The 25,046-nt window shown below is 50.0% G+C and overlaps 1 protein-coding gene across 4 annotated transcripts in view; it reads left to right on the forward strand.

The window, feature by feature from the left end:
* LOC101148034 (mucin-20) overlaps positions 1-24,486 on the forward strand; it is a 30,757-nt gene extending 6,271 nt beyond the window's left edge. For 2 of the 4 annotated variants that reach the window (XR_010133038.1, XR_010133039.1), the window contains 4 exons: positions 775-907; positions 16,321-17,643; positions 20,557-20,932; positions 23,982-24,059. Coding sequence is in view for 1 of the 4 variants with exons in the window: in XM_004038246.5 (XP_004038294.5) it covers positions 12,622-12,697; positions 16,321-17,643; positions 20,557-20,648; positions 23,982-24,050 (1,560 nt within the window). In the remaining 3 variants the exon portion in view is untranslated. Of the gene's footprint in view, positions 1-774; positions 908-12,179; positions 12,698-16,320; positions 17,644-20,556; positions 20,933-23,981 lie in introns of those variants that run through there. The other 2 variants (XR_010133037.1, XM_004038246.5) reach the window with 2 other exon arrangements.
* Positions 24,487-25,046: the final 560 nt, after the last annotated feature.

Below are 25,046 nucleotides of genomic sequence, written 5' to 3' on the forward strand. Positions count from 1 at the left end.
GAGGTCAGCTGAGCTGCCATCTTGGATTCCATCAGTCTTAGCTGGTTTGATCACCAGGGGGAAGTTTGGACCTCAGGCATCCTGCTTCCTAAAGATAAACAGCATTAAGGCAGGGTAGATATTCATGGAGGTCATGTGAGTATTGCACTGGATGACATCTTGGCTTCAGCCCTGATCTGTTCAGAGCCCTCAGCATGGTACTGGAGGAGAGGCCTTGGGCCGCATCGTGGCATATTGTGGCTTTGGGGAGAAAGAAAAGCAGATACTGCAATGGAAAGAGCGTGGACTTGAGAGTCATACGTGACTTCAACTCCTAGCTCTACCACTTACCACCTAGGTGACCTCAAGCCACTTTCTCAGCCTTTCTGAGACTCTGTTTCCTCATGTGTATCCTAGAGTTTGTCTGATAGGGCTATAGTGAGAATTAGTTGAATTAAGTAGAGTGAGAATTAAGCCAGGTCTGGAGAGGCCTGGCTACTGGTGAGTGAGTTAATTGAGATCCATTATGGAGGGACCTGTCTCCTGGTGACTGAGTTAATTGAGATGAGGTATGGAGGGACCTGGCTCCTGGTGAATGAGTTAATTGAGACCCGGTGTGGAGGGACGTGGCTCCTGGTGAGTTAATTGAGACCCGGTGTGGACGGACGTGGCTCCTGGTGAGTGAACTGAGATGAGATATGGAGGGACGTGGCTCCTGGTGAGTCGCCCGGAGGCAGCTGCTATCTGGGAACACAGGCACAGGTGGGAACAGACCTTCACTTCCTGCTCACTTAGGTTCAGCGAGTTCTCCAAACCAGCCTCCCAGGAATGCCGTTCTCCATGGCTGTGAGGGGAATGAAGAAGAGAGCCTGACTCCTCTCCTGAGGCCCCTTCCCCACCCTGATCCAGCAGGATCCACGGAGCAGAGGTAATCTGTCCCCAGCTTGGCCCACTGAGGCCAGCATGGCTGGGCCCAGGATGCTTGTCTCTCAGCTCCCATCCTGTGTACTTCCACATTGGTTTAACCAGAGCAAAACTGAAATCTACAATTGTCATAAACACATTTAAATGTGCGTAGAATCAGCCATGCAAATTGTGAAACATACATTTGGCTCATGGTATTATTCACTGTTTTGTGGTGGTTACAATGACTATAGCAAACATTTCTTGAAAGTAGAAAATAAGAACCCAGCACCACTTTAGCTAAGTAATGTGCCCTCTGTCCTCAATATTCCTTCCTGGGCTCCACATTACTGCCCTTAAGTCTGGAAATATTCTGGTCTGAGTCCCGTAGTCCAGGCCTCATGTTCAGGCTTTCTGTCCCCAGTGATGAGAAGTGGCAGACCTTTGTCCGGTGAGCTCAGATGGGCCTCCCGGAGTCTCCTGGGGTGCACAGATTTCAAAGATCCAGGAGGGGCTGCCAGGGGCTGTGGGGTCTGATGAACCTCTCACCTTCCCTCCCACACCTGCCCTTTTCCTGTTTCTGTGGATGCTTTCCCTGTCCTTGGCTTCCTGGACTCCAGACCTCAGGGTCATCTTTTGCTTCTCTCTGCAAGGTGCCAAGTCTCTCTAGTTTTTTGTCTGTTTGTTTTGTTATTGAGACGGAGTCTCACTCTGTTGCCCAGGCTGGAGTGCAGTGGTGCGATCTCAGCTCACTGCAACTTCCGACTCCCTGGTTCAAGCAAATTCTCCTGCCTCAGCCTCTGGAGTAGCTGGGATTACAGGTGCCTGCCACCACACCTGGCTATTTTTTTAATTGATTTTTAGTAGAGATAGGGTTTCACCATGTTGGCCAGGCTGGTCTCAATCTCCTGACCTATGCCTATGCTTGGCACAGAAAGTCATCAGCAGGCCCCAGAGCACGTTTCTGGTGTTATCTTCTGCTAACGCCCTGCACCCACTCCTATGCTGCAGCTGAATGGAACGAGCCATTATCCCCTCGGGAACGCTGGCTTCTCAGTAAATGATTATAGCCCAGAAGCCCTGTCATCACAGAACCCAGCTATTGGCTAATGGGTCAGCTTTAGCTTCATTTCTCTGAATAATTTATTTCAAAACATAATCCCAAGGAACAAGGTTAGGAAAAGGGGAGGGTGACAGGGACAGAGGGAGAGCCTGTGCAAAGACGTGTTATCCAGTCGGCCCCTGCTGTGGCTGGCTGGTTGCGTGATCCTGTAAGATCTTCTAAGAAGCTTTATGAGATGTAGTGAGAACCATCTGTCCTGGGGATGAGTCTGTCATGGGTTATGAGTTGCTCCACAGGATTCTGGATGTATACAGATGTTCCTCATCTTAGGAAGGGGTTATGTCCCAATAAACACGTGGTAAGTCAAAAATACTGTAAGTCAGAAACACATTTAATACCCTGATAAGCCCATCATAAAGTCAAACAATTTTAAATCCAATCATTGTAAGCCGGGACCATCTGTATACCCAAGACATATACAAGGATGTTCATAGCAGCTTTATTCAAAATAGTGAAAAACTAAACAATCCAAATGCCCAGCAACTGGAAAACGGACAAATAAATTGTGGTATATTTATACAGTGGAATACTATGCAACAACAAAAAAGGATGAAGCATAATACTACACACAGCATGAGTGAGTCTCACAGACACAGTGTAAACAGAGAGAATCCAGACACAAAAGAGCCTATCTATGCATGATTCCATTTATATGAAGTTCAAAGACATGCAGAGCTAATCTATGGTGATAGAGATAAGAATGGTGGTTACACTGAAATGGGAGGATCGCTCAAACCCGGGAGGCGGAGGCTGCAGTGAACCATGATGGAGCTGCACTCCAGCTTTGGAGACAGAGCGAGACCCTGTCTCTGAAAAACAAAAAAAATGATTGTTCCATTCTGTGGCGGCAAGCGGGGGCTTGACTGGAAGGGAACACAAGGGCACCTGTTGAGGTGCTGAGCACATTCTGTATCTTGACCTGAGTGTCAGATACATCCTGGGGATACATAAGTACGTAAAAATTCATCAGGGTATACGCTACTTAAGCTGGGCATAATTTACAGTATGTAGGTTACACCATAAAAAAGAAGTGAATGAACCAAAGAATACTGGGCTCCCTGGCGTTTCCTCTTCTGCAACCCAAGGAAATAAGCCTCGGTGTGGAGAGGGCCTGTCCTCAGGGCCTGGCAAATGTAGGCGATTCTTACCACGTCTCCTTCGGTAAGCCTGCCTGGCAAGTTCTCATCCACATAATCTGTGCATGCTCAACATTTGAAACCAGTGGGGACCCATTCAGACCCCAAGAGTTGGTATTAAAGATCATTTTAAAGTGAAAACTGGCCGGGCACGATGGCTTACACCTGTAATCCCAGCACTTTGGGAGGCTGAGGTGGGCGGATCACATGAGGTCAGGAGTTCGAGACCAACCTGGCCAACATGGTAAAACGCTGTCTCTACTAAAAATATAAAAATTAGCCAGGTGTGGTGGCACAGACTTATAATCCCAGCTACTTGGGAGGCTGAGGCTGGAGGATCACTTGAATCCAGGAGGCAGAGGTTGCAGTGAGCCGAGATTGAGCCATTGCACTCCAGCTTGGGCAACAGAGTGAGACTTTGTCTTAAACAAACAAACAAACAAATAAATAAATAAATAAAAGTGAAAACATTTGAGATACAAAAGATGCAGAAAGAAATCTTATCTGAATTTTCCCTTCCTGACTAAAGCAGAGCCTCCCAAAAACACAGAGGCCGGGGCGGTTCCCTGCCAATTCGGCTGCCTTGGACAGAGGCCGGGGCAGTTCCCTGGAGACACCCTGCCTGTTGCCATTAGCATCAGAAAGCCCAGTGCGACCTTCCATACCTTTCCACTGAAGCCCTAAACCCCTTCCTTGGTGTAAGTTTTTTATACACACTTTATTTCTGGTTATTCAGTGAGTTACTCATTACTGAGCAACTATCAGGTGCATCTGTAAATAAATTTAATCTTTCCTCCTGTTAATCTGTTTTTTCTCAGTTAATCTGCAGGCCTTCAACCACTGGGCCCAGGATGAAAGAGGAAAAAGGTTTTCCCCCCAGTGAACCCAGAGCAACTTTGCGGTGGCCTGAGGAGATAGGGCGTAGCAGGTCCATAACCTTGTATTTCAGGGACATTTACCAAGTGTCAATGAAAAGAGTCAAACTCTGTAAAATATATAAAGAAATTTATTCTGAACCAAATGTGAGTGACCACAGCCTGTGATGCAGCCTCAGGAGACCTGAGAACATGTGTCCAAGGTGGTCAGGCATCTCTGGGGTATATACATATATATATATTTGATGGAGTCTGTGTCACCCAGGCTGGAGTGCAGTGGCGTGTTCTCAGCTCATTGCAACCTCCACCCCCAGGGTTCAAGTGATTTTCCTGCCTCAGCCTCCTGAGTAGCTGGGACTACAGGCGCCCACCACCACACCCAGCTAATTTTTTGTATTTTTAGTAGAGACAGCGTTTCACCTTGTTAACCAGGATGGTCTCGATCTCCTGACCTCGTGATCCCAGCCTCTCAAAGTGCTGGGATTACAGGCGTGAGCCACCGTGCCCAGCTGGGTTTATATATTTTAGAGAGACATGAGACATCAATCAAATACGTGTAAGATGTACACTGGTTTGGTGAAGAAAAGTGGGACAGCTCAAAGCAGGGGCTTCCAGGTTACAGGTAGACTTAAAATTTTCTGATTGGCAATTGGTTGAAAGTTACTATCAATAGAAAGGAATGTCTGGGTTATGATAAGAAGCTGTGGAGACCGGCTGGGCACAGTGGCTCACACCTGTAATCCCAGCACTTTGGGAGGCCAAGGCGGGTAGGTCACAAGGTCAAGAGATCAAGTCCATCCTGGCTAACATGGTGAAACCCCGTCTCTACTAAAAATACAAAAATTTGCCTGGCATAGTGGTACACACCTGTAGTTCCAGCTACTAAGGAGGCTGAGCAGGAGAATCACTTGAACCTGGGAGGCAGAGGTTGCAGCGAGCTGAGATCGTGCCACTCCACTCCAGCCTGGCAACAGAGTGAGACTTCATCTCAAAAAACCAAACCAAACAAAACAAAAAACAAAAAAGGCTGTGGAGACCAAAGTCTTATCATGCAGATGAAGCCTCCAGGTCACAGGCCTCAGAGAGAATAGACTGTGAATGTTTCTCAGACCTAAGGTCTGTGCTGATGCCAAATGCTGGTGGCTTTTCCTGCATTCCCAAAGGAAGGAGGGCATAATGAGGCATGTCCAACTCCCCACGTGTCCCCAATGGCCACTTCCCATCATGGCCCGAACCAGTCTTTCAGGTTAATTTTGGAGTGCCCTGGCTGAGCAGAGTCCGTTCAGATGGTTGGGGTTGGGTGCCTTTGATTTTTATGTTTTGTTTGTACAAGTAACAATTCTATCAGGCCCTGAGCAGGCCAGTGCTCTGGGCCTTACTCCATATCCTTGTCCCCAGCAGTCAGATTTGTCCCTACACATGCCCTGGTTTCAGGGGGACAGAAGTAAAGGGGGGGAGGGTTCTTTTAAACAGCTGGTGGGATTGCTAGGCCTAGACAGTGCTGGGGACAACTCCACCCTCCCAGCTGTTCAGGCTGTGAAGTTTGTAGTTATTCTTTATTCCTCTTTCTTTGACACTTCATGTTGATTTGGAAAGACATCGTGTCAGCTCTACTTTCAACACGTATCCAGAATCAGACCACTTCTTACCAGCGTCTTTGTTGCCCCATAGTCAGAGCCACCTCCGTCTCTCACTTGGACATGGGCAAAGCCTCCTAACTCCCTGTTTTTACCCTATTTTCAGCACAGCTGCCAGGGAGATCCTTCCAAAACTGTTAGCAGCAGTAAATCACTATGGGTCTGCAGCAACTCTGTTCTTGCCTCCGGGAAGGAAAGAATTTGTCCAAGGGGCATAAAGCAGAGTGAGAGACCAAGGCAAGTTTTAGAGCAGGAGTGAAAGTGTATTAAAAAGTTGACTGGGGACTGGGCACGGTGGCTCATCCCTCTAATCCCAGAACTTTGGGAGGCTGAGGCAGGTGGATCACCTGAGGTCGGGAGTTCAAGACCAGCCTGATCAACATGGTGAAACCCCATCTCTACTAAAAACACAAAATGAGCCAGGTGTGGTGGCGCATTGCCTGTAATCCCAGCTTCTCAGGAGGCTGAGGCAGGAGAATCACTTGAACCTGTTAGAAACAAATGCTTGTTCCTCAGTGTAAAAAGAAAAATTAGCACTCAGACAAATAATTTAATTTTCTCAGCAAGGCAATTTTTACTTCTATAGAAGGGTGTGACTCATGGATGGAGCAATGGCAAGAGCACACCTGAACAGAGGGGAAGGGGTTCTTATTCCTGACGCAGGTAGACCCTACTGCTATGCCTTTTCCCTACTAGCTAGGGTTGGACCGCACAGCCTAAGCTAATTCTGATTGGCTATTTTAAAGAGAGCAGGGGTACAAGCCGGGGTAGTGGGGTGAGTAGTTAGGTGGGAATGATGGTTACAGAACAGTGACTCAGGATGACTCAGGTCAGAGCAGTTGACCAGGGATGACTCAGGATGGAGCAGGTGATAGAGGCTGGGAGGGGGTTGTTTACTGAAACTAGGGGCAAGGAGATGAAGAGAACAAGGAAGTTAAACTTTAAAATGAAGAGCTGAACATACTGATACATTGATTCTTTGGAGAGGATCTCAGAACTCATTGTACTTAACATTTTACAGCCTAAAACCTTTGAAGAGGAATTTATTATATCCTACAAACCCGGGAGGCAGAGGTTGCAGTGAGCCAAGATCGGGCCATTGCACTCCAGCCTGGGCGACAAGAATGAAACTCTGTCTCAAAAAAACAAAAGTTGGCTAGGGCCGGGCGTGGTGGCTCACACCTGTAATCCCAGCACTTTGGGAGGCTGAGGCAGGCAGATCACCTGAGGTTAGGAGTACGGGACCATCCTGGCTAATATGGTGAAACCCCATCTCTACTAAAAATACAAAAATAAAAAAAAAATTAACCAAGCATGGTGGTGCGCGCCTGTTATCCCAGCTGCTCAGGAAGCTGAGGCAGGAGAATCGCTTGAATCCCAGAGGCAGAGGTCGCAGTGAACTGGGATTGCGCCACTGCACTCCAGCCTAGGCGACAGAGCAAGACTCTGTCTCAAAAATAAATAAATAAATGAATAAAGTTTTAGAGCAGGAATGAAAGGAAGTAAAGTACACTTGGAAGAGCCGTGTTGGCAACTAGAGAGATCCAGGTGCCCCATCTGACCCTTGACTTGGGATTAATACATTGGCATGAGATGTGAGCAGTGACTCAAAGTTGCTCAGAAAAAAATCTTCCCCGGCTATTTAGTACTGCAGCTGGCACCTGCCCTCCCCATGTAAAAATCTCCCCCCTGCTATTTAGTACTGCAGCTGGCACCTGCCTTCCCCACGTAAAAATTTCCCCCCTGCTATTTAGTACTGCAACTGGCACCCTGCCCTCCCCAAGTAAAAATCTCCCCCCGCTATTTAGTACTGCAGCTGGCACCCTGCCCTCCCCACACCAGTATTTAGTACTGCAGCTGGCACCTGCCCTCCCCACATAAAAATCTCCCCCCCGCTATTTAGTACTGCAGCTGGCACCTGCCCTCCCAAAGTAAAAATCTCCCCCCTGCTATTTAGTACTGCAACTGGCACCCTGCCCTCCCCATGTAAAAATCTCCCCCCTGCTATTCAGTACTACAGCTGGCACCTGCCCTCCCCACGTAAAAATCTCCCCCCTGCTATTTAGTACTACAGCTGGCACCCTGCCCTCCCCATGTAAAAATCTGCCCCCCGCTATTTAGTACTGCAGCTTGCACCTGCCCTCCCCACGCCAGTATTTAGTACTGCAGCTGGCACCCTGCCCTCCCCATGCCAGTATTTAGTACTGCAGCTGGCACCTGCCCTCCCCACGCCAGTATTTAGTACTGCAGCTGGCACCCTGCCCTCCCCATGCCAGTATTTAGTACTGCAGCTGGCACCTGCCCTCCCCACGCCAGTATTCAGTACTGCAGCTGGCACCTGCCCTCCCCATGCCAGTATTTAGTACTGCAGCTGGCACCTGCCCTCCCCCCTGCTATTTAGCACTGCAGCTGGCACCTGTCCTCCCCACACCAGGGTATTTAGTACTGCAGCTGGCACCTGCCCTCCCCCCTGCTATTTAGTACTGCAGCTGGCACCCTGCACTCCCCACGTAAAAATTTCCCCCCTGCTATTTAATACTGCAGCTGGCACCCTGCCCTCCCCACACCAGTATTTAGTACTGCAGCTGGCACCTGCCCTCCCCATGTAAAAATCTCCCCCCTGCTATTTAGTACTGCAGCTGGCACCTGCCCTCCCCATGTAAAAATCTCCCCCCGCTATTTAGTACTGCAGCTGGCACCTGCCCTCCCAAAGTAAAAATCTCCCCCCTGCTATTTAGTACTGCAACTGGCACCCTGCCCTCCCCATGTAAAAATCTCCCCCCTGCTATTTAGTACTACAGCTGGCACCTGCCCTCCCCACGTAAAAATCTCCCCCCTGCTATTTAGTACTACAGCTGGCACCTGCCCTCCCCACGTAAAAATCTCCCCCCTGCTATTTAGTACTGCAACTGGCACCCTGCCCTCCCCATGTAAAAATCTGCCCCCCGCTATTTAGTACTGCAACTTGTACCTGCCCTCCCCACACCAGTATTTAGTACTGCAGCTGGCACCTGCCCTCCCCACGCCAGTATTCAGTACTGCAGCTGGCACCTGCCCTCCCCATGCCAGTATTTAGTACTGCAGCTGGCACCTGCCCTCCCCCCTGCTATTTAGCACTGCAGCTGGCACCTGTCCTCCCCCCACCAGGGTATTTAGTACTGCAGCTGGCACCTGCCCTCCCCCCTGCTATTTAGTACTGCAACTGGCACCCTGCACTCTCCATGTCAGTGCTCAGGATTCTTTCTCCCTGTTTTTCTTTTTTTTTCCATAGTTTTCACCTTTCTATAATTCACTTATTTATTATGTTTATGGTTTTGTGAAAGGAAAATAAATCTTGGGCCCCCAAAATCACTAAGCTAAAGGGGAAAGTCAAGCTGGGAATGGCTTAGGGCCAACCTGCCCCCATTCTATTCAAAATCACCCCCTGCTCACTGAGATAGATGCATATCTGATTGCCTTCTTTGGAAAGGCCCATCAGAAACTCAAAAGAATGCTACCTTTGTCTCTCACCCACCTGTGACCTGGAAGCTTTCTCCTGGCTGCGAGTTGTCCCACGTTTGCTTGGCGTTGCCCTGCCTTTTCCAGACTGAACCAATGTTCATCTTACATATGTTGATTGATGTCTCATGTCTCCCTAAAATGTATGACCACCTTGGCACATGTCGTCAGGACATCCTGAGGCTGTGTCACGGGTGTGCATCTTCAACCTTGGAAAAACAAACTTTCTAAATTAACTGAGACCTGTCTCAGATTTGGGGGGTTCACATTTTGGTAACCATGGAGGGATTCTGAGTTGAGGTGCCCCTGACCTTTGACAGATCTATTGGTGCTTGGTAGCAGCATGAGCTAACCTTATGGCTCAAACCAACAGGACAATTTTCTGAGGTCTGGGAGCACCCCCTCCAGAGAGTCCCTGATCTCTCAAAACTTGGTCGTGATCTAAAGTTTATTTGATGTACAACTCTCCCTCCCCTTCTTTTGGAGTTTTATTTGCTTCCAAGAAGGAAGGCAAGATTTCCTGGGTCCGTGATGATGGAAGGTTGGCAACTCTTTTATGGAGTTTGAGCTTGCTCCCAGTAGGGAAGACAAGTTCGAGTTTTTTTCCTGCTTCAAGGATGGTAGAGAGCAGTCTTCAGCCTGAGACCCATCCCTAGGTAAGTAGCTGAACTGAGGTTTTGTCTTGGCTGAAGGTTAACAATCAGCTGGTCTGAATTTCTTCTTCCCGTTCGAGCAGTCTGTGGCCACATCATTTGGCTTTTGTTGTTGTTGTTTGTTCTGGTCTTTCTCTCGTCAGATTTGACCAACTCTACCTGACTTGGTCAAATCCAAGTGAGAATTCCAAATTATGGGTAACAAAGCCTCTCTAATTTGGCTAAAATTCCTTGCAGCTGCAAAAGAGGAGAAAACTAAACCAAAAAAACCAACAAGTCATGTGCTTGGTTTCTGTGTTTGCTTTCTGTCTTAAAAAACAAACAAACAAAAAAACAACAAATGCTCTTTCACTTACTTTTCTTCCTCCCTATACCTCCTCCTGCCTTTGCCATCTGCGGTACCAAAAAAATCTAGAGAAGGCTTCCAATGACTCGAGCCCCTTTAAAGGATTTGGAACAAAGGGGCCACTCACCCCTTCCAGGGTGCTCTGTTTTCTTTGTGGAGTTTCAAGAGTGATGGGCGGATTCTTCTCAGGTCTAAAGCTCTGTGTTCCTGTATGGCATGACCTGACCTCTTTGGCTTTGGAGGAACCAGAGATGACCCTGCACTGTGAGAGGATTTGACCTTGGCGTGTGTAATGGCAGACGAGAACTACAAAGAAGGGGTGGCTGAGCACAGTTTACAGGGAATGGTCTTGGCTGTTTTTTGGGTTTTTTTTTTTCTCTTCTAGGAAGCTGTGATTTAAGGATCCTAATTCTAGTTCAGAGATGTATCCTAAAGGGTCTTCTCTATTGCTTTTTCTCCCAAAATGAATCTCAGTTTGGCTTGTCTATGTGTATTTGCATAAGGAACTGAACTGTTGTTGTCATAGGTAAATGAGAGATTGAGTTTTCTCAGCTCCAAAGAGAAAGGGCATTCGCTCCTCCCAGCCGAGTACTCCATACGGTTCATGGTGCCTCTACTTGCCAGAGTTTATGTAAAGTGGAAGTAATATGGTCTTTGTGCACATTTACATTAAAAAAAAAAAAGAGCCCTGAGGTTGACCTGCAAACTATAGAGTTCCTGAGTCCTCTTTTTTCTCTGTTTTCTTCTCTGCCTGCTTTAAATTTGCTGTTATTTTTCTGTTAAGATAAAAAACACTGTTTGGACCTGACAGTTTTTTTGTTTGAAAACTGGTGAGTTTGTATTTATTTCATGGCGATATTTCTTTTTTTCTTTTCTTTCTTTCTTTTTTTCTTTTTTTCTTTTTTGACAGAGTTTCACTCTTGTTGCCCAGGCTGGAGTACAATGGGATGATCTTGGGTCACAGCAACCTCTGCCTCCCTGGTTCAAGCGATTCTCTTGCCTCAGCCTCCCGAGTAGCTGGGATTACAGGCATGCACCACCATGCCCAGCTAATTCTTTGTATTTTTAGTAGAGATGGGGTTTCTCCATGTTGGTCAGGCTGGTCTCCAACTCCTGACCTCAGATGATCTGCCCGCCTCGGCCTCCCAAGGTGCTGGGATTACAGGCGTGAGTCACCGCGCCCAGCTTTCATGGCTAAATTTCTGAAGTAAAAGCTATAGGATCTTTGTGTGTGTGTATATATTTAAAAGGCCTTTATAATTTCTATAATTTTATGTTTAATTGGCAATTAAATCTGTTTTAATTTCCCTCCAGCACACCAGACTTTTTCTCTCCATACGTTGTGATGTAAATTTTGCTATTCGATTTTCACCTCAGTTTCCTTAAAATGCAAATTCAAGGCTATTTAGCTGACAACTGCTTAGAGTAGTAAAACAGGTTATCAAGAATTCGAAGGTGTGGCTGGGCACGGTGGCTCACGTCTGTAATCCTAGCATTTGGGAGGCTGAGCCGCAAAGATCTCTTGAGGTCAGGGATTCAAAATCATCCTGGCCAACATGGTGAAACCCCATCTCTACTAAAAATACAAAAACAATTAGCCAGGTGGGGTGGCAGGTGCCTATAATCCCAGCTACTCAGGAAGCTGAGGCAGGAGAACCACTTGAAGCCAGGAGGCAGAGGTTGCAGTGAGTCGAGATCAAGCCATTGCACTCCAGCCTGGGCAACAGAGTGAGACTCTGTCTCAAAAAAAAAAAAAAAAAAAAAAGTAAAAAAGAATTTGAAGGTGTAAGAAAAAAGCTCTTTATGAATCTATAAGATGAACTTCTCTCAGCATACCTAATACATCTATGTATTTATGTGTTGTTTTGTACACAGTGTTTTGCTACTGAAAATATATAAAAGAGCTCTAATTAATTGGCTTAAGAAAATAAAAGCACTTGGCTGGGTGCAGTGGCTCACGCCTGTACTCCCAGCACTTTGGGAGGCTGAGGTGGGTAGATCACCTGAGGTCAGGAGTTCGAGACTAGCCTGGCCAACATGGTGAAACCCCATCTCTACTAAAAATACAAAAATTAGCCGGGCGTGGTGGTGCGCGCCTGTAATCCCAGCTACTCCAGAGGCCGAGGCAGGAGAATTGTTTGATCCCGGGAGGAAGAGGTTTCATTGAGCTGAGATCTCATTACTGTACACTCCAGCCTGGGTGACAGAGCAAGACTCCATCTCAAAAAAAAAAAAAAGCTAGTGATTCCATATCTTCAAATCAAATTTCAGTGGAGTGTTTACCGGGCAAGGAAGGCAAGGGGGTCAGCTTGCTGACAGCCTCAACCTGCCAGCCCTCAGCCTGCACATTTGTGATCACCTGGTCACACACCTGGGCAGGAGGCTGCCCCTCCTCCCTGGTTTGAGGAAACAGGAAAAGGTACCCGCAAGAGACAGCCAGCAGTTCTGTGGAGCAGCGGTGGCCGGCTAGGATGGGCTCTCTCTGGGGTCTGGCTCTGCCCCTTTTCTTCTTCTGCTGGGAGGTTGGGGTCTCTGGGAGCTCTGCAGGTAAGGAGGCCTAGAAGGGCCTGGTGGGCCTCTCCCCTAGTGGGGCTCTGGGAGTGAATTTCAGTATGAGCCGCCATTCATGGGCAAGGGCAGGCTCTCTCGGGTTGATTATAATGAACCACAGTGCTACCTGTGAAGTGCTATTATTGTTCATAAAGAGTGTGCAAATGACGGTGTGAGTGAGTGTAAGTGTGCCTGGCGCTGCAGTACACACTAATCAACCATGACGGTGTGTGTGAGTGTAAGCGTGCCTGGCGCTGCAGGACACACTAATCAACTATGACGCTGCCATCGTAAGGGGTGGCTGAGAGTTTGTCTTTATGAACATGGGACAGTAAGTGGGGCACGGAGCGGGGAGGGGGGGGGGGGTTGCAGGGAGGTGCCAGCTGGTGATCATTGTGCAGAAAGCTGAAGAATGTGGCTTAACAAGATTCTGACTCCTCCCAGTTTATTACCTACCATGGATTTCCTTCAAAATACAGATTTCGTGTGAAAAGTGCAACTGCCACAAACTGCTTGGGAAGGGTGGATGCTGACAGGCAGGGCTTTTGTGAAAGATGGGAATGAACCCTGACCTGTCACTAATAGGAGTTGTGCCAAACTCATCACATACATTAAAAAATAGAAAAGGATTTATTTATTTATTTTTAGAGCAGTTCTATGCTCGCTCTAAACCTCGAGTGGAGAGGCCGGGCGCGGTGGCTCACACCTGTAATCCCAGCATTTTGGGAGGCCGAGGTGGGCAGATCACCTGAGGTTGGGAGTTCGAGACCAGCCTGACCAACATGGAGAAACCCCCGTCTCTACTAAAAATACAAAATTAGCCGGGGGTGGTAGCAGGTGCCTGTAATCCCAGCTACTCGGGAGGCTGAGGCAGGAGAATTGCTTGAACCTGGGAGGTGGAGTTTGCAGTGAGCTGAGATCGCACCATTGCACTCTGGCCCGGGCAACAAAAGTGAAACTCTGTTTCAAAAAAAAAAAAAAAAAAAAAAGCTGCAGTGGAGAGTCTGGAGTTCCCATCCCCACCACTCACAGCCTCCCCCATCATCAACGTCCCCCACCAGAGTGGCACATTTGTTAGGACTGAGGAACCTACTTTGACGCATCATTATACATTATATTTTTAATCCTCACAACGGCCCTGCAAGATCCGCCCTGTTCTTACCACCCCCCACCTCCACTGCTTTAAGGGTGAGGCCACTGTGCTTCTGGGCATCCAGTAACAACTCCTCGGAGCCAGGATCTGACTCCCCACAGGCCTGAGCACTGCACCCCGTGGCCTCCTGCCTGTGCTCACCGTGGCCTGGTCTGCGCTGCACGTGTCCCGTTAGCTCCACCTTACAGGTGCGGAAATGCAGGCTTGGAGCTGAGAGACTTGGCCAGGGTCACAGGGCAGAGAGCAGATTCTCCAACTCAGGGTCCCAAGTCCACACGCTTTCCTCTCCACCAGATTTGAAGATTGTACCAGGAGAGCCGCAGTGTTCCAGAGCTACCGAGGGGCTGGGCCGGGATTTGCTGTATTTGAGAAGACCCCCCTGGACCCGAGAGGCTGTGGGCTTGGGGAGCATGAGGAGGTTTCACAGCAGAAAGGACACCCCGGGGCTCCTGGATAAGCCGGAAAATGTGCCAGGGGAAGTCAGGCTCCAAGGGCACCACTCTGGGCTTCCAGCTGTGTGGGCTGGACCAAGAAGGCTCAGAGAAATGATCTCAGGCTTGAAGTGGGGAGAAGAAACTGTATTATGAAGGCAGACGAACAGTTCCTGCAAAAGTGAGATTTGTGTGTGCAGCTGGGGACCAGGGATGAGAGTGGGTGCCCGGGACTCGCCTACACTGCCTGGGGGTGCAGCCCGCACTCCTCACTATAGTCAGATCAACTATGCGTGCTTTCCAGGGGCCCGGGAGAGGACTCCATGGGGAGGGATGCTTACCTTGTGGGCTTTGGAATATAAGCCCTTTCACCTTCTCCGCTGGTCCTCACCACGTTGGCAAGGCAGGAATTGTGACCCTGTTTTCTCAGGTGAGGGCATGGAGGCTGGGAGGGGTCTAGAGACTGGCCTGGCTAGTAGGAGGCCGAGTCAGGATTTGAACCAGCAGATCATCTGACCCCAGAGCCGGTCGTGGGCGGCACAGCGGGAGCTGCAACCGAGGCTCTTGACTCCTGCCTCGTCATTCCCTGAGGTCCACAGGACAACCAGCTGGGGACCTGGGGCCCCATCCTGACGCCCTGGGGAGAGGTGCTAGGCCTCTTTTGGGTCTATGGGCTACTTTTGGACCAGTGGAGCCGGGTAAAGACCATCTCAAACCCTGTGCCAGGGGAGGTCAGACTCCAAGAGCGCCACCTTTGGGCTTCCAGTTGTGTGGGCTGGACCAAGAAGGCTCAGAGAATTAGGGGGTTTGTATTTGATCCTTTTCCTTCCAAGACTGGGATTACCAGATAAAACACAGGGCATCCAGTTACATTTGCATTTCAGGTAACAATTTTTTTTTAAGTGTAAGTACGTAGCCAATATTGCATGAGAAATACTCATGCTAAAAAGTTATTCATCGTTTATCTGAAATGCAAGTTCAAATTTAACCGAGTGCCCTGTATTTTTATTTGCTAAATCTAGAAACCCTCTCCAAGAGGCTCCTTGGCCCACTCACAGGGAGAGCCCGATCTCCCTCTAGACAGGGGAGGCCCCCTTTCTCAGGCCAGAAAAGATCTTGTAGTAAACTACTCAAGAGGCTGAGGCAGGAGGATCGCTTGAGCCCAGGAATTCAAGACCTGCCTGGGCAACAGAGCAAGACCCTGTCTCTGGGGAAGATATCCCACCGTAGCCTCCCTCGGGGCCTCCCATTCCTCCCACCTCAGGGCCAGTCAAGGGAACAGGCCTCTGCTCCAGGCAGAAGTGCCGGCAGCCGCTCTCTGAAAAGCTAGGTGTTGCCTCAGCTGGCTCCCGGTGTCCCGTGGAAAATGCCTGGCCACGGTTTCTATGGTTCCCAGGCTCCAACCCTGCAGTTCTCAGCCCTCATTCAGGAGGGGCCTCGGCAGGGTGGGGGGTGCCCTCTTTCCCTTGCCGGAGCCCCAAGGACTCTGCCGGCTCCCTCGCTTTGGCAGCAGCACTGCCCACCCTGTCTCTGGAGGTTCCCCTGCCTCGATCCACCCAGCTACCCTGAAAGGCAAAATCATAGGCCTTTCTCGTCTTTTAAGGGTTTTTACTTCCATGGGGAAGTATGTGTTGGATGAGAAAAGTATCCGGGGAAGGGGACAGAGGTTCAGAAAGCTCTGCGAGTCCTGGACACTGGTCTGCCTTCTTGGCTTACCCTGGAAGGTGGACGCTGGCCCCACACATCCCCTCTTAAAGACGCAAGCCGATAGCCAGCAGATCCTGGGGCTTGCTGGCCCCAAGTGAGTTGTCAGGGCTTTAGAGGACACCAGCCATGGCAACCCCAGCTCCATGGCTGCCACACAGGCCTGGGTTTCCCAGGACTGCCTCCTTCTTGTTCGCTTATGTAGATGAAAAATGAGGTAACGGCACTCCCCCGCCCCACCCTCCTCCCAGAAGTGCCCAGGGTGTAAACGCAATAGCTTGTGTGAAGTCCACTGGAACCCAGGCTCACCAAGTCAGTCTTAACCAACACAGGCCCCAGCACCCGCAGAGCAGACACTGCGATGACAACGGACGACACAGAAGTGCCCGCTATGACTCCAGCACCGGGCCACGCTGCTCTGGAAACTCAAACGCTGAGCACTGAGACCTCTTCTAGGGCCTCAACCCCAGCCGGCCCCATTCCAGAAGCAGAGACCAGGGGAGCCAAGAGAATTTCCCCTGCAAGAGAGACCAGGAGTTTCACAAAAACATCTCCCAACTTCATGGTGCTGATCGCCACCTCCATGGAGACATCAGCCACCAGTGGCAGCCCCGAGGGAGCTGGAATGACCACAGTTCAGACCATCACAGGCAGTGATCCCGAGAAAGCCATCTTTGACACCCTTTGCACCGATGACAGCTCTGAAGAGGCAAAGACACTCACAATGGACATATTGACATTGGCTCACACCTCCACAGAAGCTAAGGGCCTGTCCTCAGAGAGCAGCGCCTCTTCCGATGGCCCCCATCCAGTCATCACCCCGTCACAGGCCTCAGAGAGCGGCGCCTCTTCCGACGGCCCCCATCCAGTCATCACCCCATCATGGTCCCTGGGATCTGACGTCACTCTCCTTGCTGAAGCCCTGGTGACCATCACCCACATTGAGGTTATCAATTGCAGCATCACAGAAATAGAAACAACGACTTCCAGCATCCCTGGGGCCTCAGACACAGATCACATCCCCACGGAAGGGGTGAAGGCCTCGTCCACCTCCGATCCACCAGCTCTGCCTGACTCCACTGAAGCAAAACCACACATCACTGAGGTCACAGCCTCTGCCGAGACCCTGTCCACAGCCGGCACCACAGAGTCAGCTGCACCTGATGCCACGGTTGGGACCCCACTCCCCACTAACAGCGCCACAGAAAGAGAAGTGACAGCACCCAGGGCCACGACCCTCAGTGGAGCTCTGGTCACAGTTAGCAGGAATCGCCTGGAAGAAACCTCAGCCGTCTCTGTTGAGACACCAAGTTACGTGAAAGACTCAGGAGCAGCTCCGGTCTCCATAGAGGCTGGGTCAGCAGTGGGCAAAACAACTTCCTTTGCTGGGAGCTCTGCTTCCTCCTACAGCCCCTCGGAAGCCGCCCTCAAGAACTTCACCCCTTCAGAGACGCCGACCATGGACAGCACAACCAAGGGGCCCTTCCCCACCAGCAGGGACCCTCTTCCTTCTGTCCCTCCGACTACAACCAACAGCAGCCGAGGGACGAACAGCACCTTAGCCAAGACCACAACCTCAGCGAAGACCACGATGAAGCCCCCAACAGCCACGCCCACCACTGCCCGGACGAGGCCGACCACAGACGTGAGTGCAGGTAAGTGGCTCCTGCTGGTGATCTTCGGGGATTTGGGATGAGGAGTTTCCAGGACGTCTCCACACTTGAGGAGTGGAGAGGAAGGAAGGATCTGGAGCCTACTCAGAGCCTGCTCCTGATGTTGCCTCTTCGTGATCTTCTAGTGGTTCTTGGCGAAATCAGGAAAAGGCAGATGGAGGGTTGTGTATGGAAAGGGGTGGGGATGGAAGTCCGGAGAAATGGTTTGCGGTCTCGGCTCTGCCTGTAACAACCCGAGTGACCTTGGGCAAGTCCCTCTCCCTCTCTGGGCCTCAGTTTCTCCACCTGTATTTGGAGAGGGTTGGAATGGGCACTGAAGTCCTGTCCAGCTCTGACCTTCTGTGAAGTGCACTGTTGAGCAGCTCTGGAAGCTTCTATTCCAGCCATAGCCACACAGAGGAGCAGCAGGCAGGCATCAGGCCCAAGCTGCTGCTCTCTGACGGGCTCGGACCCCATGAAATTGGGGCCTGCTGGATGCATTTCCTGGGATTTATGCCATAGATAGTGACTTAAAATAAATTAATACAGGCTGGGAGCGGTGGCTTATGCCTGTAATCCCAGCACTTTGGGAGGCAGAGGCGGGCGGATCACCTGAGGTCAGGAGTTCGAGACCAGGCTGACCAACATGGTGAAACCCCATCTCTACTAAAAATATGAAAATTAGCTGGGCGCAGTGGTGGGCGCCTGTAATCCCAGCTACTTGGGAGACTGAGGCAGGAGAATCACTTGAACCCAGGAGGTGGAGGTTGCAGTGAGCTGAGACGGAGTGAAACTCCGTCTCAAAAAAAAAGGTAAGATAAAATAAATACGGCGAAGGCTTGGGAGTTTAAAGCTACATCTCTGAGGCAACAGGGACTTCTCAGGGGAGAAGTTCATTGTCGGAGGCTGCTTGGTCAGTCCAGCTTCTGGTCAGCCTGTAGCCTCCACCTCCACTTCCTGTCACTCTGCCCTTGGGCCTCATCTCTGCGTATCCGCAGCTTGTTATCACCTTTCTGGGGGAGGTGGGAATACAAATATTAATCACAACCGCTCAATACATAAAGATATTATTGAATATCTTTCGTATTATAGGCAGGGGTGATATAAACATGTTTCACACCCAGTAAGCACTGACCCCAGCAGAACGTTCTCTCCGGTGCCAGGCAGTGTGCCACCAGCTTTGCATATGTTATCTGATGCCAGGCAGTGTACCACCAGCTTTGCATATGTTATCTGATGCCAGGCAGTGCGCCACCAGCTTTGCATATGTTATCTCCTCTATTTAACCTTCAAAACAGCCTTAGGAGGTGGGTAACACGACCCCATCTGACAGGGTTAAAGATGGTAGCTAAACTGCCCTGGAAAGTGAAGGGGTGGCCTGCCCCTCCACACCTGTGGGTATTTCTAGTCGGGTGGGATGAGAGACTGAGAAAAGAAATAAGGCACAGAGACAAAGTATAGAGAAACAACAGTGGGCCCAGGGGACCGGCGCTCAGCATACCAAGGACCTGCACCGGCACCAGTCTCTGAGTTTTCTCAGTTTTTATTGATTATTATTTTCATTATTTTAGCAAAAAGGAATGTAGTAGGAGAGCAGGGTGATAATAAGGAGAAGGTCAGCAAAAAACATGTGAGCAAAAGAATCTGTGTCATAATTAAGTTCAAGGGAAGATACTATGCCTGGATGTGCACGTAGGGCAGATTTATGTTTCTCTCCACCCAAACATCTCAGCAGAGTAAAGAATAATAAAGCAGCATTGCTGCAAACATGTCTCACCTCCCGCCACAGGGCGGTTTTTCTCCTGTCTCAGAATTGAACAAATGTACAATCGGGTTTTATACCGAGACATTCAGTTCCCAGGGGCAGGCAGGAGACAGTGGCCCTCCTCTATCTCAACTGCAAGAGGTTCTCCTCTTTTACTAATCCACCTCAGCACAGACCCTTTACGGGTGTCAGGCTGGGGGACGGTCAGGTCTTTCTCATCCCACGAGGCCATATTTCAGACTATCACATGGGGAGAAACCTTGGACAATACCTGGCTTTCAAGGGCAGAGGTCCCTGCGGCTTTCCACGGTGCATTGTGCCCCTGGTTTATTGAGACTAGAGAATGGTGATGACTTTTACCAAGTATACTGCTTGTAAACATTTTGTTAATAAGGCACGTCCTGCACAGCCCTAGATCCCTTAAACCTTGATTCCATACAACACATGTTTTTGTGAGCTCAAAGTTGGGGCAAAGTTACAAATTAACAACATCTCAGCAAAGCTTGTTTAAAGTACAGGTCTTTTTCAAAATGGAGTCTCATGTCTTTCCTTTCTACATAGACACAGTGACAGTCTGATCGCTCCTTCTTTTCCCTGGAAAGAAAAATACTTTATTATTTGTTGATTAGATAAGACATTCATATGATTTGAAATGGAAAGGTACAAAAAGGTTCACCATAAAATGTCTTTCTCCCCTGGCTGTGCCCCCACCCAGCTCTCTCCACACATGTAACCCATGAGATTGTCTCTTGTGTGTAATTTTCTGCACATGAAATGTACATACGGAAGCAAATATATGTGACTATGTCATCCTCCTCTTTTTTTTTTTTTTTTTTTTGAGACAGAGTTTCGCTCTTGTTGCCCAGGTTGGAGTGTAGTGCTGCGATCTCAGATCACCACAACCTCCGCCTCCCAGGTTCAGGCGATTCTCCTGCCTCAGCCTCCTGAGTAGCTGGGATTACAGGCACGCACCACCATGCCCGGCTCATTTTGTGTTTTTAGTAAAGACGGGATTTCTCCATGTTGTCAGGCTGGTCTCAAACTCCCGATCTCAGGTGATCCACCTGCCTCAGCCTCCCAAAGTGCTGGGATGACAGGTGTGAGCCACTGCGCCCAGCCCTGATTTTCATCTTACTGTTCTCCATTTGCAGGTGAAAATGGAGGTTTCCTCCTCCTGCGGCTGAGTGTGGCTTCCCTGGAAGACCTCACTGACCCCAGAGTGGCAGAAAGCCTGATGCAGCAGGTGAGTGGGCACTTTCCGGGCCAGGGGAGTAGAGGAAGGGGTGAGGTTCGCAGGGGCTGCAGGGAAGACCCGCAGGACACAGAAAAGCAGCTACCGCACTTGGAAGGGAGTCTCGTTTCTTGTGGAGAATTAGATGCTGAATCTGAGGATTTCTGCCTGGCTTTGCTTCTGCCTGCCTTCTCCGAGTTCTTCATTTCCTTCTCTGCAAGGTAAACATGTGACTCCTGGAGCCCCCAGTTTCTTCTGGTCCTTGGAAGCTTGGCCTTCTGGCCCCTGAGGCAAAGGTCAGTGATATTGATGGGAGGGTAGGTCGGACTCTTGGTTGCAAGTGGCAGAAACCCAAGTCAGAGCAGTTTATGCCAAAAAAAAAAAAAAAAAAAAAAGGCAAGGTCTGAGAAACCTAGAAGTGTCTCTTCAGCTTCAATACGGCTGGATCCAGCAGCTCCAACGCCATCACGGGGACTTTCTCTTTCTCTCCCTGTCTTAGCTCTACTCCCTTCATTCTTCAGAGTCTTTCTTCATATGTATGAAAAGGCAGCCTTGTTAGCCATAGATTCACAAGGGACTTCCATCTCCCCAAATTTTCTTTTCTTTTTTCTTTTTCTTTCTTTCTTTTTGTTTTTTGAGATGAAGTCTCGCTCTGTCGCCCAGGCTGGAGTGCAGTGGCGCGATCTCAGCTCACTGCAAGCTCCGCTTCCTGGGTTCACGCCATTCTCCTGCCTCAGCCTCCCAAGTAGCTGGGACTACAGGCACCCGCCACCACGCCCGACTAATTTTTATGTATTTTTTTTAGTAGAGACGGGGTTTCACCGTGTTAGCCAGGATAGTCTCAATCTCCTGACCTCGTGATCCACCCGTCTTGGCCTCCCAAAGTGCTGGGATTACAGACATGAGCCACCGCGTCCGGCCCCCCTCCCCAAATTTTCATGTCATCCGGGGAAGCGCAGGTCTCCGTGGCCTGCAAGGGTCACCATGACTGACAACCCAGTCAGGATCCCATAGAGGAAGGATGAGCCCCAAGAAAATAGGGAGGCTAGGCAGAAAAAACCCCAGAGATGTATACTCTAGATGAGGACCATGATTGGGATGTATTTGTACAAGTTGGGAAAATTCTCCTAAAACCCACTGGACAGAACTTCCAATGGTAAAGTTCCAGGGTCAGGGTTTTGAGGATGGGGATGGTGTGGCTTGTTGGAGGTTAGACTGGGTCAGCTCAGTGCAGATGTCACAGGCCTGGCCTCACTGAGGGGTGGGTTGTTCTCCTAATGTGTGGTACAAAGTAGCAGATGGGGCATGATGGGAAGTGTCTAAGCTCTGCTCACAGATGTAACCGTGAAAACAGGCCCAGTGCACAGTCTAATGTGGATTGCCTCTTTGACAGTGCCCTTGCTAATACCTGAAGCTTGCATTCAGCACCTCTCACAGTCAATGGGTGCCACACTGCTGAAAAGTGGCTCAGGCCTCCTGTCATCCCTTGCAAGGGTAAACCTGGCAGAGATGCTGGCTGGGGGTTTTATGCCAGGTGTAGAGTTCATAGCCAGGCTGGACAGGTGGAATGATTGCCCTTAGCAGAGGGAAGCAAGATATGTCCGTGGAGAGTGGGATCCTTTGTTGCAGGTGAAAGAAAACCTCTGTCTGTCGTAAGTAAAAGGGGGATTTGTTGGCAGCGTCCCAGACTGCATAGAATCAAAGCAATGCCAGGACAGCAGGCTTGGAAAATAGGCAGGAGGGCCCCCAGGAGCTCTGGGGGCCAGAGAGTGGGATCAGGCTGGCTGGGACACTGTCCCTCTTGCTGGTCAGTCACTATTGGATGCTGCCACAGCCAAGGGGCATCACGTGGCCTGCACACACATTCACATAGGTTCTCGCTGCCTTTTTGTCTCACTGGACTTTTTGCTCCAGAGCCAAAGTCCTGAGTAGGAACATTTGATAGGCCAAGCTTAGCCCTTGTACTCCCATGAGCCCCCAGCCAGGTGCCAGGGGACGGGAAGAAGGGATGTCTGCATCCTTGGAGTTCTCTCAGCAGCAGCGAGGCCCATCGTGACTCCCGCTGTAAGGAGTTCCCTCAACATGGCACGGGGGCTCGATACCCAATGGCCAAATAAGTGACAGATGCCCCCGGGACGTGATAATCAAAGTAGCGAGTGTGAATCCGTGTGGGAGAGGGAAGCCAGTTCCTTTTGTTTTGTTTGGTTTTGTTTTCTGAGACTGAGTCTCACTCTGTCGCCCAAGCTGGAGTGCAGTGGTGCAATCTTGGCTCACCACAACCTCCGCCTCCCAGGTTCAAGCCACTCTTCTGCCTCAACCTTCTGAGTAGCTGGGATTACAGGCCCGCACCACCATACCTGACTAATTTTTGTATTTTTAGTAGAGATGGAGTTTCAGGTTTCAGCATCTTGGCCAGGCTAGTCTTGAACTCTTGATCTCGTGATCCACCCACCTCAGCCTCCCAAAGTGCTGGGATTACAGGCGTTGAGTCATTGCGCCCTGCTGGGAAGCCAGTTTTGTTTTTCTTTTTCTTTTTCTTTCTCTTTTTCTTTTCTTTTCTTTTATTTTTCTTGAGACGGATTCTCGCTCTGTCGTCCAGGCTGGAGCACAATGGCATGATCTCGGCTCACTGCAACCTCCACCTCCCGGATTCAAGCAATTCTCCTGCCTCAACCTCCCTAGTAGCTGGGATTACAGGTGCACACTACCACTCCTGGCTAATTTTTGTATTTTTAGTAGAGATGGGGTTTCTCCATGTTGGTCAGGCTGGTCTCGAACTCCTGACCTCAGGTGACCCACCTGCCTCTGCTTCCCAAAGCACTGGGATTATTGGCATGAGCCACTGCACCCGGCCGGGAAGCCAGTTTTGAATCTCAGGTCTAAGCCCCCAAACCAGAAATGATTTCAGGAATCGGAAAGAAACCGGGAGATCAGGAGCAGGTCAGGCAGCTGAGGCGCAGGCACCAGGCCACGTGGGGTTGGGCATCAGTTCTCGTCCGGGGACAGCCCAACAGTTTGGGCTCAGGGATTAGACAATGAGCTTAGGAACCAGCTAGATCTGGGTGTGACTTCTAGTTCCCAACTGTGTGATCTTGGATAAGTTATTCTATGAGACTTTCATCCCTTATAAAATGAGGATCGTAACACCTGCTTTATAAGGTTGCTGTGAGGTTTAGATGACATAATGTGTGTGAGGCACCAGCCTGTGTCCAGCATTGTAGGAGGCCCAGGAAGGGTTGCCGTCCTCCGCATGCACTCTGCCCCAGTGTCCCTTCCTGTCCTCTGCCTCTGGTGAGCTCATGGGCCAGATGGGCTGAAAGGACAGCTGGCTCTCTTGCTCTCCAGCTCCACCGGGAACTCCACGCCCACGCGCCTCACTTCCAGGTCTCCTTACTGCGTGTCAGGAGAGGCTAACGGACATCAGCTGCAGCCAGGCATGTGCCGTGTGCCAGAAGAGGGTGCTGCCCCTAGCCCGGGCCTCCACCGACAGACTGCAGCTGTGTTACTGTGCTGAGAGGTACCCAGAAGGTTCCCATGAAGGGCAGCAGGTCCAAGCCCCTGACCCCAGATGTGGCAACAGGACCCTCGCTCACATCCACCGGAGCGTATGTGTGGGAAGGGGCTTCACCTGTTCCCAGAGGTGTCCTTGGACTCACCTTGGCACATGTTCTGTGTTTCAGTAAAGAGAGACCTGATCACCCATCTGTGTGCTTCCATCCTGCATTAAAATTCACTCAGTGTGGCCCAGAGGCTGTCTATTGATCTGCATGCTTTCGCCGTTTTTATAGTACAGGGATTGTGTATAGTCTCACTGCTACCTCCTCCTCCTCCTACTCCCCCAGGTCTTGGTTTGGACTTTGATGATAGCATTTACTGAGACGGGCCTGGAGCCTGTTGAACAGCCCGCTGCGGCAGGGCAGGGACCACCTTTGTTCATCTCAGTATCCCCTGAACTAGCAGAGTGTCTGGCCTGCGGTGGGATCGCAGAGAATGTGGAATTGGCCTAAATTTAAATTTCAAGTTCTGGACACAAGCCTAAATTATTCCTCTTGTATGTTATAACTTACATGCTATTATTTTTTAAAAAAATTAATATGGTTTACTTTTTATTATAAAAGTAAAACTTGGCCAGTCTCAGTGGCTCACGCCTGTAATCCCAGCACTTTGGGAGGCCAAGGCCGGTGGATCACGAGGTCAGGAGTTTGAGACTAGCCTGGCCAACATGGTGAAACCCCGTCTCTACTAAAAACACGAAAATTAGCTGGGTGTGGTGGCAGGTGCCTGTAATCCCAGCTACCCAGGAGGCTGAGACGGGAGAATCACTTGAACCCGGGAGGCAGAGGTTGCAGTGACCCAAGATCCTACCACTGCACCCCAGCCTGGGCAAAAGGGCAAGACTCTGTCTCATAA

This window comes from Gorilla gorilla, chromosome 2 (assembly GCF_029281585.2).
Source record: "Gorilla gorilla gorilla isolate KB3781 chromosome 2, NHGRI_mGorGor1-v2.1_pri, whole genome shotgun sequence".
In the NCBI taxonomy this organism is placed as follows: Eukaryota; Metazoa; Chordata; class Mammalia; order Primates; family Hominidae; genus Gorilla; species Gorilla gorilla.